The 14,465-nt window shown below is 69.1% G+C and overlaps 2 protein-coding genes across 5 annotated transcripts; one reads left to right on the top strand and one right to left on the bottom strand.

The window, feature by feature from the left end:
- Positions 1–3,321: 3,321 nt before the first annotated feature.
- On the bottom strand, positions 3,322–8,043 carry FAM110A (family with sequence similarity 110 member A). Of its 2 annotated transcripts, none has more exons than XM_084538403.1 (2): positions 7,299–8,043; positions 3,322–5,094 (listed from the first exon to the last, which is right to left on the bottom strand). In XM_084538403.1, exons 1-2 carry the CDS (start codon positions 7,602–7,604, stop codon positions 4,000–4,002), a joined length of 1,401 nt encoding a protein of 466 aa, XP_084394529.1. In that variant the 5' UTR covers positions 7,605–8,043; the 3' UTR covers positions 3,322–3,999. The 2 variants fall into 2 exon arrangements, with proteins under 2 accessions (XP_084394529.1, XP_084394530.1); XM_084538404.1 differs by lacking the exon at positions 7,299–8,043 and adding an exon at positions 6,240–6,276.
- A 3,049-nt stretch (positions 8,044–11,092) lies between these two features.
- SLC52A3 (solute carrier family 52 member 3) lies at positions 11,093–14,434 on the top strand. 3 transcript variants are annotated; one of them, XM_084537646.1, is made up of 5 exons: positions 11,093–11,182; positions 11,469–11,614; positions 12,770–13,841; positions 13,953–14,076; positions 14,187–14,434. In XM_084537646.1, exons 3-5 carry the CDS (start codon positions 12,814–12,816, stop codon positions 14,397–14,399), a joined length of 1,365 nt encoding a protein of 454 aa, XP_084393772.1. In that variant the 5' UTR covers positions 11,093–11,182; positions 11,469–11,614; positions 12,770–12,813; the 3' UTR covers positions 14,400–14,434. The 3 variants fall into 3 exon arrangements, with proteins under 3 accessions (XP_084393772.1, XP_084393771.1, XP_084393773.1); XM_084537645.1 differs by lacking the exons at positions 11,093–11,182; positions 11,469–11,614 and adding an exon at positions 11,629–11,776; XM_084537647.1 differs by lacking the exons at positions 11,093–11,182; positions 11,469–11,614 and adding an exon at positions 11,704–11,826.
- The last annotated feature ends 31 nt before the right edge of the window (positions 14,435–14,465 follow it).

Genomic DNA, 14,465 nt, shown 5'->3' with positions numbered 1-14,465 from the left:
GCGGAGCGGTGGCAGGGCCGGGAGGGAGGCGCTCGCCGTGCCGAGGAGCTGGGGGCTGCGGGACCCGGGGGGGCTCTGCTCAATCTGAGCTTTGGTGTACGTAACCCGTTCCTTCCCAGCCCAAATTCTCACCGTCCCCACGTGTCAGTGGGGTTTCTGGCTGCCCCCACCACATCGAGCAGGTACGGGTGGCTGGGAGCCAAGGGGACACGGCTGTCCCCTCCTGCGTGTGCCATCCCCGTGCCAGCCGTGCACGCTGGGCACTGCTCCTCGCGGGATGGGGCTGGTGGGAAGGGACAGGGGCGTCCCTCGAGGCACAGGGGACATGGGTCTGGTGTGATGGGTGACAACCCCGGGGGCTGGGGGGTGCTGGTGGGGGGCAGCAGCCAGGGAGGGGTGGGATGGGGCTGGGGGTGGCACACGGGGAGAGGGGCTGGGGGGTAGCAGAAGGGGGCTGGAGGCTGGGGGTGGCTCGGGGCTGGGACAGGGGTCAGAGGGAGGGGAAGGGGGGTGCTGGCAGGGCCGAGCCCCCCCGTGCTGCCAGCTCCAACCCCTGTGGTTGTGTGCACGTGGCAATCCCAAACTCGGAGACCAGGTTGGTGGCGGCTTGGAAAGCGCGGGGCGAAACGCAGCCGGGTCTCCATCCGCTGAGAGGAGCCCCTGCGCCCCGGAGCTTGGCACGGAGACGCTTTTATTTTTGTACAAAGAGATATTTATTGTCCCAGAGCTGCGCCGGGCAGCACCCGTGTCCCCCCCCCACCCCAGCACCAGCCCTGCCCAGGAGCGAGGCGTCCCCAGACCCGTGGTGTGTGTTGGGGTGGTGTCCGTGCTGCTCCTGGTTCAGCAATTTGGGCAGGAGCAGGAGCAGGAGCAGGAGCGAGCAGTCGGTGGGGTGTCCCTTGAGCTAAATTTACTGGGGTAATTTAAAAATTACCCCAGTAAAAAAAAAAAAAAATAATTAAAAATTAAATTTATTGGGGTCACCGCTGGCTGGGGACAGCGCGGCGCTGCCTCGGCCCCTTGGACACCGCACGGACGGACTCCACATAAAGGGAGCTTTCAGCAGCCTCCTCGTGATGCCTGGGTCATTTGGGGAGGAACGAGACCCCCAAATGCACCCCCAGCCCCATCACACCCAGCTGGGGAAGGGGCTGCTCCGCCCGGCCCCATTCCCCTCGTGCCCCGCTGAGGCCGGGCAGCTCGGTGCATGGATGAGGCCGGGTGCTGCGGGCTCAGAGCCCAGCCTGGTGCCCAAATTGGTGCCCAGCCCCGTCCCCCTCGGCCCTGCTGCCGCTAGAGGTCCCCTACAGCTTGGGGACCACCCCACAGCATCCTCTGTAGGGGACAGGGGTGACACCGGTGCCCCCGAAGCCCTGGGGACCAGCGGTGGTGGCAGCTGCAGAGCAGGGACCCCCCTGACCCCCCTCCCTGACCCCACTGCCCCCACAGCACCCAGCCCGCAGGCAGCCCCCCCCCCCCGGGCCTGCCCCCAACCCCGCTCTCAAGGCCTTCGCTAATTAACGCTGATTAAAACAGGCGGTGCAGCTGCCACTTCCCACAAGGTGCTCATCACTGGGGCCGTGCGTGATAATTAAAAAATGGAGAATGCAAATGGGGCCGCCTGGAGGCTCTGCGGGCTGCGAGCATCCTGGCTGTGAGCCCTGCGCCCCCCCCGGTGCCCCCCCGGTGCCCCCCAGTGCCCCTTCCCATTCCAGGGGTGCCGAGCCAAGCTCCCCAAATCCTGCTGCTCTCCCTCTGGGGTACCTATGAGGACCAGGGGGCAAATCCCCAAGATGTGGGATGTGGGACACGGGAAAGGGGAAGGGTGGGGGCCACGGAGACCCCCCCAATCATTGCTCCCCGCTATAAATACCCGGCGGGCTCAGCTGCGGCTCCGCTCCGAAACCGGAGCCGGCGGGGAGGCAGCTGCCGGGGAAAGTGATAGGGAGCGTGGGGAGCGTGGGGCAGGGCTGTCCCCCTGTCCCCCTGTCCCCCAGGGCAGCGGGGGGCCGGGGCTGTCCCCCTGTCCCCCACAGGGACACACGGACCAGGGAGGGGGCACCCCTGGGGGGCCACGCGTCGCCTCGCCGCGGCTGTGCCGGGGGGTGCTCGGCCCCGCTCCCCAGCAGAGGGTCGGCTACAGGGGGGGGCTTCTCCGTGGTAAATTTAGCTCAAGGGACACGCTGGGCTGAGGAATTCGGCAGCACAGCCGGATTCAGCCTGGAACGGGGACGTGGATCCCGCAGAGCTTCCCCTGGGGGGGGTGGCAGCCCCGTGTCCGGCACCCTGGGGAGCCCCCAGCACCCCACACACCATTATTATAGGATCCCTCGGGTGAGCGCTGCCTCCCCAGCTGGTGGCCCTGACTCACCGGCCACATCCTGTCCCCAAATCCCTGCGTGGCCCTGGGCGGGGGCCCCTGGACCTGCCCAGCTTCTTTTGGGGAGCCGAGCGGGTTCTGTGTGTGGGGTGGGGGCTCTGGGCACCCTGCAGGGAGTGGGGTTGGGCTGGGAGCTGCCGCCACGTGCTGTGCGCGGCACAAATCCCTGCTGCCTGCGAGCATCCCGCAGCCCTCCCGCACCCCCCGTGCCCCAGGTGGGGGCTCCCTGGGTGCCCTTGGAGCCCCCTTCCCCAGCAGCACAGCGCCGGGACCCCCTCCTGCCTCTCCTCCCGCGAGGAACCCGGGGCTGCAGGAACCCGCAGCCGCGCGAGGCTACCTGGGGAAAACACGCGGGCGCTTTCATCTTCAAAGCTCTCCCCGCGCCGCCTTTCATCCCCCGGTGCCTGGGAGGTCTCTGCTATCTCCTCCTCATCTCGCAGCCCCGGAGCAGCGAGGACACGGCCAAGCTCCAAGCTCCGAGGCGTTTCGCTGCAGCGGGCGCAAAGGCAGCACCCGGCAGGGCTGCGCGCTTGGCGCGGCGCTGGCTGCGGTGCCGAGGGGAATCCTGAGGCCGGGCTCTGCCGGGACCTGCCAGACCCAAAAACCGCCCCGCCGCACCCTCCGGGCCCCGCGCTGGCACGGCACGGCACGGCACGGCACGCACACCGCCTGGCACCCCTCGGCTCGGCACCACCAGGGCCAGGGGCAGCGCGCCTCGTGCTGGCGACTCCAGGAGAGGTTTGCAGGGAAGGGGCACGTTGTGACCCTCTTGTTCCCGGTCTCCAGAGCTCTGGGGATGCCCAAACGCATGAATTCCTCCAACACCAAGGCCCAGTCCTTTTCCTGGCCCCCTTCTGCCTGGGTAATTCCCCGGCCAGGCCCTCAGGCAGCAGCGGGGCTGTCCTTCCCCACCGCATCCAGAGACAGCCACACACACGGCATCCAAAGCTGAGAAATTTAATAAAACCTTCTCCATTGTTATCACTTTTCTTTTTTTTTTTTTTTCTTTCTTTTACAGATCACGCGTCAGGAAAACCAGTAGAAATGAGGAGGAGACCGATAAAACCGTCTTCATAAATAAGAGGGCACAGCATGCCTGGGCTTTCTTGCTGACAGACAAAAAAGGGAGACACAAACACACGCACGCACACACACACAGACACCTGGGGAGCTCGGTTCTGGCCTCCCCGGCAGAGCACCCAACTCCTCCAGGACACTCACCAGGACGTTAGGATGGGGGCCGCCTGTGACCACCCCCCCAGCCGCATGCATCCTCACCCCCTGGCCGCATGCAAGGTCCCCAGCAGTGCCCCTCGGGGCTCCCGTGCGCTCCTGCACGCTGGGACCCATGGGTGCAGCCGGGATGCCCCCTCTGCGCGGGTGGCACCGGCCGTGCACCCCGCGGCCCGGCCAGCAGGATGCCAGCAGGCTCAGCCTCATCCCCAGCCCTCCGCGGGCTGGCGGGGACCTGGCTGCTGGTTTTGGGGCCCCCCAGAGCCAGCTCCATCAGGAGGCGAAGTAACAAAGAGCAGCAGGGACGAGGCACGGCGCCCGAGTCCGAGGGTCCCGGATGTCCCCACCGCTCCGGCATCGGCACCGTGCGCCGGCGCGCAGCGGCGCTACACGTTGGAGACCTGCTGGGGCTCGCGGGCTTGGCGCAGCCCGTAGAGCCACTTGATAACGCGGGCGTTGCGCTCCACCACCGAGATGCCGTAGGGCATGCGCTCGGCCGGCCGGCCCTCCGGCGTGGCCGCGCTGCGGGGCGAGCGGCCGCCCTCGGAGCTGGCGGTGCTGACGCTGTGAAACTTGACGGAGACGATGTCGGAGCTGGCGCGGGCGAAGTGCTCGGCGCCCATGTCCCTCACCTCCTCCGGGTCGAGGCCGCAGTAGTTGAAGAAGCGCTCCAGGTCGGCGGTGGCCCGCGAGAAGCGGTCGCTCAGGTCCGACTTGGAGCGGTGCAGCAGGGTTTGCCGCCGGGCGCTCTCCGGGCGGCTGGGTGAGCTCAGCGCCGCCGCCGCCGCCGCCGCCGCCGTAGGCAACCTGCCCGGGGCAGGTGACAAGGACACCGGTGTCACCTGGCCGGTGGGTGCCACCCTAGAGGGCAGAGCCCCGCAGGGCCTCACGTCCACCCTGCGCACGGCCACGGTGCCGGGGGGCTTGGTGGCGGCGGGGCTCTCCGGTGCCTTGCCGGCCCCCTCCGCCCCGGCGCTCGGCGCCTCCGCTTTGCACTGCCACTCCCGGCCCCGCGGGCTCTCCGCCTTGGGGAAGGGGCTGTCGCAGATGTTGATGAGGTTGTTGAGGATCTCCAGGTTGAGGGAGGTCTTCGTTGCGCCGGCCTCCGAGCGGCGTGGTCCCGGCGGCGTCTTACGGCTCGGGGTGAGCATGGCTCGGCGCACGCCCGGCGCGAAGAGGGGCTGCTTGAGCAGCGGCGGCTTCACCGGCTCCTGCTTGGTGCTGGCGACCTGCTGGCTCTTCACGTACTTGGCCTTGTCGGCCTCCAGCCTCTCCACGGCGCTGGGTTTCCGCGCGCCGGGCTCCAGGCGCCGTCGGAAATATTCGGGGCCCTTGTTGAGGATGCGGATGGGCATGGCCGAGGTGAAGGGCGCCGCCACCGCCGCCCCCTTCGTGGCATCGCCGGCGCTCAGCGCCTCGACGGGCATCGTCCGGGCGGGTTGCAGGGGGTTTCGGGGGGCGCGGAGGGCACGCGCCGAGGCCTGCAAGGAAAGGACCAGGGTGAGGGGTTGTCGGCGGGGCGCTGGGGGCCTCCTGCCCGCGCCCCAGGGGTTGGGGGATCGGCGGGCGGACAAAGGCCCGAGCGGCTGCGCGGGGCTGTGCGGTGCCGCGCTGTCTGCTCCGGCTGCGCCGAGCTTCCTATTTCAAGGCAAGGGACCACGCCTCCGGCTGGCGTCCCCGAAACGAAAGGAAACCCGGCCAATCCGCGGAGCAAAGCCTGCTTCAAACGGCACCACGGCCAATGGGGCCGCGGGGAGGGCGCCCCGACATCAGCACCAAGGGAGCCCCGGAAAGGAGAGCAGCCCCTCGGTGATGGCCGTGCTGGGGGGGGCATCACCCTGCCGGGGGGCACCGCCAGCCCCGTGCGCTCAGCACCCCACCGAGCTGGGAACCTGGGGGTCCCCGCTCTTTGCAGCACCCCCGGTGCTCAGCCCCACTGCAGGCTGAGTGCAGAGCCCCCCCTATCCTATCCCCCTGCCCCAATCTCCTGTTTGAAAGGAGTTTATGGGGAGCAAGGAGACCTGGGGGGGGGGGGCAGACCCCACCTGCCTGCCCCCTTCCTCCCCCAGCCCCTCTTTGCCATCTGCAGCAGTGGATGGGGAGCGAGGGGGCAGCGCGTGGGGGTCCCGGGACACGGCACGCTGGTGCTGGGCTGCTCCCAAGCATTGTGAGCCCCCCCCCAAAAAAAGCCCAGGGGGGGTTCCCAGCCACGTTTCCCCTGCCAGCAGCCGCGCTGGAGGCCCGTGAACCCCGCACCCTTGGGAGCCCGCCAGGCACAGCAAGCACCCGCCTGCCCCAACGGTTGCGCCGAGGCAGCTTCCCCACCCATAGGAGGGGGGGCACAGCCTGTCCCGTGCCCCCCCCCTACCCCCCAAAGCCCTCCCACCCCGCTGCCACGAGCAGCCCTGGCACCCTCCAACCCTTCCCCAGCCGCTCCGAGAAGCCCCCAGGGTCCCCCCCTTTGCAATTTGGGGCTCTGCCATCCGCCCCCCCAGGCAACGCTCCAGCCCTGCCGAGCACCAGGGTGGCTGCACCCCCCTTGACACCGAGCCCCCCCCAGCCCCACAGGGCCTGATTTGGGGCACGAGCAAGCCTGGGGGAGCTGTGGGCGAGCCGAGGCACTCACCAATGCAAAGGGGGGGCACGGTGGGGCCAGCACGGCCCCGTTTCCTCCTCCCACAGCGGCCCCGAGCTGGCTGCCTCACCTGTGGCCGCTCACCTGCTTGCACAACTTCCTGGGTACAGCCCACGGCACGGCGGCTGCGGGCGGCAGGAGCCGGCCCCAAAGCCCCACGGCCCCACGGTGGCCGCCAGCCCGAGCCCACCAGCCTGACCCCCCGGCCCTACGGGGGTCCCTGGTGCAGCCCCCGGGTGCGCCGCGATGGGTGAGCAGCCAGGGGAGGGTGGTGTCCCTGTCCTTGTCCCCGTCCTTGTCCCCGTTCCTGTCCCCGTTCCTGTCCCTGTCCCCATCTCCTGCACCATGGGGGGCAAGGATTTTGGTGCCCCCCTGCCCGCACACCCCATGGCAAAACGGGGCTAACTGCGGGGACCGGGGGCACCGAAACCCAGAGGGGAGATGCCCAAGGGGCAAACCCCGCTGGGAGGAAATCACCACCAGGCTCCCCCGAGGCCCTGCGTCACCCAGCCCTGATGGAGAAGGGACACGAGAGCCTGACTCACCCCCTCTGGGTGCTTTCCAGGCTGCGGGGAGAAGCTGTCAGCGGGGTGCCCGTGCCGCAGCACCCCTCGTGTCCCGCACCCTGCGGCAGCACCCTGCCCGCAGCCCCCCCTGCTGCCCCTCAACCTGTGCCAGGGACTGGGAGAGCTCCTTGGGGAGCACCTGATGGGTGAAGGGACGAGCACGCAGGGGTCTGGACCCTCAGCAAAGTCGCCGTGCCCACCACGGGCTCCCATTTCCCTGCTGGCACGGACGGCCCGGCCGGGCACGACCTGCTGCTCCGCATTCCTGGCGATGGGGAGCTGCCAGCCTGGCACGGCCGCCCCAAACTGAGCCGAGCCGCCCTCCAAACGGCCCGGAAAACAAAGCCAGCTTATCCCCAGCCCGAATGGAGCGTGGCCACCCCGGCACAGAAGCTGGCCACCCAACTTATGCCCAGCCACGGTGACCCAGCCCCGTGCTGGCGGCACGGGACCGGCACGGCACGGCGCCACCTCCGCCGCCTACCTGGATCTGCCCTGCGCCGTCGGAGCCTCCCCGGCCCGTGCTTGTCCCCTGGTGGCTCGGTGGCCCCGTGCCTGCTGCGTCCCCACACCGTGGCCTCCCCTGCTCCCTGCGGGGCGGCACTGGAGCGGGTCTGCCCGCGGCGAGGCGGCTCACGGCTCCCTCTGAGTCAGCGCCGGGAGAAGACGCCCTCCGAGGCAGCCCGGTGGTGCTCGGAAGGGATTGAAAACACCTCTCCTTGCCAGCGTGCCCGCGGAGGCACGGGGCTTTCCTCCACGCGGGGCCAGGATTTAATTGCGGCTGCGTCATGGAGCGTGGCCGTGGCCGCTGACGTCCCGGCAGTGCCGGTTGGACAGCGTGGATGCAGGAGCGCGCTCGTGGTTTGGTCAGGGAGGAGGGAAGGGCCCCACCACAGCTCTGCAACCCGAGCTAAAACGTCCCCAACCACCCCCTGCCCTCGCCCAGGCAGGGGTCGGACCCTCCCCAAAGCCCCACGGTGTGCGCGGGCACCCGCTGCCTCCGCAGGGATGGGTCCCCTGTGCCCGTACTGGCCCCAGGTCACTGCCACCTCGGTCAGCCCCTGGCCCCCGCAGTCCAAAAGTCCCCAAAGTCCAGCAGGTTTCTGTGCCTCCAAACAAAGCAGCCCAGCCAGGTGACAAGGACACCGAGCCTGGAGCCACAGGGAGCTGCTGGCCTGCGCCCAGAGCGGTGGCACCGCAGCTCCCGGCGTGTCCCCGCGGCAAAGCGCAGCGCCTCGGGGTGGGGGCTGAGGGTCTCAGGTGGGGGCTGAGCGTCCAGGGCTTGGAGCAGGAGCTGCAGGACAGCAGGGAGCATTGCAAAACGCTCGTGGAAGCAAGACAAGGAGGCGACGGGAGAGAAGAGCTGGGCGAAACTGGGAGAGCAAACACCAGAGCTGCACTGGGCTGGGGGGTTCTTTCGGATAAAGGTGGACCTGCAGGATGGTTTTGGCTGGAAAAGCACCACCGGGTGCCACGGGTGGGGGCAGAGCCGTGGGCATCTGCCCGGTGGGAGCAACCAGGCTGTGTGTGTCCCCCCCCCTTGTGCCAGCAGCACCCAAGAGGGCTGCAGGAGGCGGCTGCAGGCAGCTGCCCGGGCACGCCGGGTGCTTTCGGAGCAGGGCGTTGCAGCCAGACAGCGCCCCGCTGCCTCGCCCTCCCCGGGGGGGGAAACCGGGGATGGATTTGGGGAGGGCAGCCCAACGCAGGAGCATGCCCTGAGCGCCCCGTTCACCGCCCGTCCCGCGGCTCCGGAGCGGGCAGGAATGGGGCAGGGGTGGGTGGGTGCCGGTGCTGGCTCCGTGCTCGCCTCCCACGGGCGCTCGGGGCTGGGTGCCTGCACGTGCAGCTTCCAGGACCCCCCAGGAGTGAAAGGCAGCCATGAAAGAGCTAAAAAAAATAATAATAAAGAGGGCTCAGAGGCCAAAGCCTCCCTGTAGGAGCTGGGTGGAGGTGGCTGCGGGTGCCTGGCATCGCCCTGCGGGGTGGTGGGTGCCTGGCATGGGGCCCGGCTCAGCCCCCGGATCCGGGGAAGGGTTTGGTCTCCTGGTCTGTGCTCCCCACGGGACCTTCCTTCCGCTGCCACACTCACCTGGCACGTGCTAATTGCTGGTGCTTAATTACAGCCACTCACCCAGACGAGGCTACAAACAGCTCTGGAGCTGGGGAAGGGACCCGGCATCGCGCAGCGGCCCCGTGCCAACCACCCCCTGCTCCCTGCCTCAGTTTCCCCGCTCCTCTCCCTGCCCAGGGTGGGCGCAGGGAGCTGCCCCGGGGGCTGCGGGGCTGGCAGGGGGGGCTCCAACAGGCACGGCCTCGCTCCCCATCACCCTCAGGGCTGGATGCTGCCCGGCTCTCCAAATTGCTCCCCGCAGCCAGGCTCGTGCCCGGGTGTGGGGGCCCCGCCAGATGGGGCCGTGCCGGGTGCGAGGCTTTTGTCTGAGCAGCACCAGGCCCGCAGATGGTGGCTGCAACGGGGCCGGGGCCGTGGCCGTGGCCGAGGGCTGGCGAGCGCCGTGCCCTGGGGATGCGGCCCCCTTTTGTTGGGCTCTCACCTCGGGCAGAGGCCCCTTCCCCAGGCGCCCCCCCCCCCCAGCCCCCCCGCGCCAGCTTTCAACTTTCAACTTGACCTGCTCCATTCACATGGAAATGGGATGCAAATGGGGACGGGGGAGCCGAGAGGAGGAGGAGGAGGAGGAGGATGGAAGGGAGGAAGGGGCCATGGGTAGTGACCCGCCAGCAGGTCCCCGCGCCCCCCCTGGGCTCCCCGGTGCCCATCCAACTGGACCCTTGGACTGGGAAAACTGGGGCACCGCTGGGTGCACGCGATATCCTGGGGGAATCGGGGGTCTCTGGGGTGCGGGGGGCTCAAGGACAGGCCCCCAACTCTCCCCAGCTGCTCCTCCCCACCACCCCCATCCCTGGCACCCCACTGCACCCTCCGGTGCCATTTCACCCATGGGGGGGCACGTGGGGAACCGGAGGGGGCTTCCCGGTGGGCCTGCCCGAGCCCAGTGAAGTCCCGTGGAAGACGTCTCGGTGACCAAATGTTGCCATCTGCCTCCGGGGCCTTCGCTCGCATCTGCCGGGGGGGTGCAGAGGGGCCGGGGCCGGGGCTCAGCTGCTGCACGGCACGGGGCGGGGGGGACACAGCCCCCTCCCCAGCAGGCACGGCAGGCGGCACGTGCCGGCAGGATTTGGGGCGAGAGGCTCGGAGCTCGGTCCCACGCCTGTCACCCCCTTTGTGCCCCCCCCCCCCCTCGTCCCCGAGCCCCTGCGACGAAGCCAATTAGCCCTGGGGAAAGGCTGGCGGAGGCTGCGCGGCTCCTTTGTGCTGCCGAATTAACCCAGGACAATCGCCGGCCCCACCGGGAGCTGGGGGCTCAGCTGCGCCAGCACAAGCCCCCGCACATCATCCTGGAGCTGCCACCCCCAAAACGGGGCCCAGAGACCACGGGAACCCCCCAAAAAAGGGCCCCCACCGCTCCTGGATCCCACATGGGGATGATAGGGGCAGGATTGAGCCTGGTGCAGGGGCTGGTGAGGACCCCAGGGGGGCTGGGCATGGGCAGAGCAGGCAGGGGACGGGCAAGGGACAGGCAGGGGACAGGCAGGGGACAGGCAGGGGGCAGGCAGGGCATTGCACAAGGTATTTGCAGCCTGCTCGCCCAGCGACACCCTGTGGGTGCTGGGGGAAGAGCTGGAGCGAGGCGTCCCGGGGAGCTGGGTGCTGGGACGAGCCAGCGCCAGGTTGCCAAAAAAAACCAGCTGGCTTCTGTCCCCCCGCACCCCTCCAGCTCCTGGGTGATGCGAGCGTCTCATCCGCCGGCTCGTGGCATGGCTGAGCGCCCGGTCACGTCCCACAGGGTCCCCAGGGTCCCCAGGGTGAGGTGGAGGTGCCAGAGGAGCATTTACGCGTGGCGTGCGCCCCGTGGGGCGGCCGCATCCCGGCCACGCACCCCCACAGGGATGGCTCTGTGCTGGCCATGCTTGGTGTCCCCGAGCCACCCGGCACAGCCCGTGGCCCTGCTGCCATCCCAGCCGCCGCTCGGTGACATTTGCACGCCCGAAATAGGTGGGACACCATTCAGCTGGGGACAAGGGCAAAGCGTGTGACACATCCAGGAATAATCACCGGCACCAGGCGGGGTGCGCGGGGGGCAGGCGGAGAGCACGGGGCTGGTCCTGGCAGCACGTGGGGACATGAGGGGACGGCTGCCCACGGGGACAGGACACGGGCTGGGCTGTCCCCGAGCCGGTAGGGACAGGGTTAGGAGGGGACACAGCTGGACTTTGGCCACTGGGGCTGGGTTTGGAGCTTAAAGGCCCCCGAGAGGCTGCGTGGGGCGAGCTGGGCTCGGTGGCAGGGAGGTGAGTGGGACCCGGTGGCCGGTCCCGTGGTGGCCCAGGGGACGTGGGCTGTGCTGGCAGACCCAGGGGACCCACGAGTGCTGGATGGGGGGAGAAGGAAAGGGGTCCCTGAGCCCCAGCCCCCTCCGGCTCTTCCCATTCCTGCAGGGTGGGCAGGGGTCCCTGGGGTGGGTGGGCAGGGTGGGATTTGATCCCCCTGCCCCCCCGGGCGCTCATCTCTCCGAGGACCACCGCGATTCTCCCTCATCCTTTCCTCTGCTTTGTGTCTCTCCTCGCCCTGCACCAGCAACCGACCGTCCCCATGGCTCGCGAGCCCCCCCGGCACCTCCTGCGCCCCCCCGACCTGGGGCAGGTGCCCTGAAAAATCAGCGCCGGAGCCGAGCGGGAGGCAGGAGACCCGCGGGACCCCCGCCAGCTGCTCCCAGAGCCGGGGTGAGTCTGCCTACTGGGAGCAGGAGCAGGAGCAGGAGCACACCGTGCTGCCACCCATCTGCATCCGGAGGCAGTGACGTGCCCGGCTCACGTCACGGCCCCCCGGCAGGCAGCAAGGACTCGCTGCCGCCAGCGTGCTGCCTCCGGTTCCCAAAAAGCACAGTGAGTTTCCCCAGGGGAGGTGCCCCGGAGGTTCCCCGGGGACTTCTCAGGTCAGGAGCCCGACTCTTCCTCACCTCCGCTCCCTCCCAACGTCCCCGACACTTCCCGGCCAGGATGAGGCCGTTTGTGGGCCGTTACCCTGCCCTGGGTTCAGCCCCTGGACACCAGGATCCTTCCGCCAGGGCTCAGCCCTGAAGTTGTGGCCGCTCGTCCTGCACCCCCCTGCCCTCCCCGGGGGCTCGGGGGCACGGATATTGGGGGTCCCCCAACGTCTCCGGGAGGCTGGTGGGGAGCGGGCGCAGGAACCTGGGCGCACGGAAGGGCAGCAGGTGCCGGGGTTGGGCAGGGGGTGAGGTGTGGGGCTGACTCAGCTTGGCTGGTATGAGCCAGGGCCAGTTTTGCAGGTGAGGCCGTGGGGCCCCTCTCCCCGGCGGCCACCGGAGCCTGCCGGGCTCCTACGGCACCGGCGGGGAGGAGACGGGCGCCGCTCGGCGTTGCCCGCGGATGCGGTGGGAAGGACGAGGTCTGGGGTCCCAGGGGAGAGGCTGCACAAGCCCCGCAGCCCCCAGGTGAGATCCACGTGCCTCCCGTGCCTCCTGTGCCGTGCCGTGCCAGGCTGTGCCATAAGCAGGGCCAGGTCCAACACGTTTCCAGGTCCCCGTCCTGGCTCCGTGCCTGGCGCTGCGTGGCCTTGGCTCACCGGAACGGGGCCCAACCCAGCGCAGGGCAGGTACCGCAGGCAGGGCAAAGGGGGTCCCGTGGCACCAGCTGCGGGCAGCAGGAGGGGGTCCCGAGGTGCTGGGGGGGGTCTCACCCCCGGGACAGGGGGGTGCCGGGCTGCGCCGTGCCGCTCCCCGCGTCCCGCGCCCACCTGGCAATAAAAGAGGAGCGGCTGCGGACGCCTGCAGGGGGGTGACACGGGCAAGGGGGGGCAGGGATAGGGGTCCCGGGGGGTTGCTGAGCCGTGTCGCTGAGCCCAGCCTCTCCCCACAGCACGGCGGCATCGCCCTGGAGTGGGGGGCGCCGGGGGCTGAGCCATGGCGCTGCTCACCCACCTCCTGGCCTGCGTTTTTGGCACGGGCTCCTGGGTGGCCATCAACGGGCTGTGGGTCGAGCTGCCGCTGCTGGTGAGGGTGCTGCCGGAGCAGTGGGACCTGCCCTCCTACATCACCATCATCATCCAGATGGCCAACGTGGGGCCGCTCTTCGTCACCCTCATGCACCGCTTCTGGCCCGGCCTGCTGAAGGAGGTGGCCGTCATCTACGTGGTGGTGTCCCTGGGCGTGGTGGCCTGCCTGCTGCTGGCCTTCCTCTGGAACCAGACGTCCCCCATCGCGGGGACGCCCCACAGCACCGCCTTCCTCGTCCTCACCTTCTTCCTGGCCCTGGTGGACTGCACCTCCTCCGTCACATTCCTGCCCTTCATGATGCAGCTGGAGCCCCAGTACCTCACCACCTTCTTCATCGGGGAAGGGCTCAGCGGGCTGATCCCCGCTCTCATCGCCCTGGGACAGGGCTCCGGCATCTCCAGCTGCGTCAACGTCACCCGCCTGGTCAACATCACCTCCGGCAACACGACGGAGGAGAGCCTCGTCTTCCAGATGGAGACTCGCTACCTTCCAGCCAACTTCTCCACCCTCCTCTTCTTCCTCCTCATGACTGGGATGATGGTGGCCTGCCTGGTGGCCTTCTTCTTCCTCGCCAGGCAGCCTAAGGTGTGGGAGCTGTCTCAGCAGCAGCTCTTCCCCAGCACCATCATCCTCAGTTCCTTCGACCGCATCCCCGAGGACGGAGCCGGCTCGGGGCGAGGCGGGGGCTGCCCGTGCCCAAAAAAAACCAAGCGGCCCATGGAGGACCACCTGGAGACGGCGTCCCACCCACTGGCCAAGCTCGCCTTCATCTACCTCCTCATCGCCTGGGTGAGCTCCCTGACCAACGGGGTGCTGCCGTCGGTGCAGTCCTACTCCTGCCTGCCCTACGGCAACGCCGCCTACCACCTCTCGGCCACGCTCAGCTCCATGGCCAACCCCCTCGCCTGCATCGTGGCCATGTTCCTGCCCGGCAGGTGGGTACGGAGCCCCCAAAACCACCCCTTTTTGGGGTTCTGAGGGAGAAAAGGTGCCTCGTCCCCGGGCTGGGCTGGCGCTCCCCGGTGTCACCCGCCTGTCCCTTGCAGGTCCCTGGCCCTGCTGGGCGCCCTGTCCTTGGCAGGGACAGCTTTTGGTGCCTACAACATGGCCATCGCCGTCATGAGCCCCTGCCCGCTCCTGCAGCAGTCCCAGTGGGGCGACGTCGTCATCGTAAGTCCTTGAGGGGGGTCCCTCAACCCTGGGGGAGCAATCGGGGGGGGGGTCACCCCACCCCATAACCCCCGCGGCCCCGCTTGACCGCTTCTCCCCTGCGCCTCCAGGTCCTCTCGTGGGTGCTGTTCACCGGGACGCTGTCCTACGTGAAGGTGATGGCCGGGGTGATCCTGCGGAGCCGCAGCCACAGCGCGCTGGTGTGGTACGGGGCGGTGGAGCAGCTGGGGTCCCTGCTGGGCGCCCTGCTCATGTTCCCCCTCGTCAACATCTACGGGTTCTTCACCTCCGCCGACTACTGCAGCCTGCGGTGCCCGGCCTGAGCGCCCGGGTTCAAATAGAAGGAGATTGCTCAGCACTTACTTCGGTCTCCGCGCCCACCCCCCCGC

The sequence above is a fragment of the Aythya ferina genome, assembly GCF_964211825.1.
Source record: "Aythya ferina genome assembly, chromosome: 16".
NCBI lineage: Eukaryota > Metazoa > Chordata > Aves > Anseriformes > Anatidae > Aythya > Aythya ferina.
Note: the sequence above shows the minus strand (reverse complement) of the source record. Positions and strands in the feature narration are given on the sequence as shown.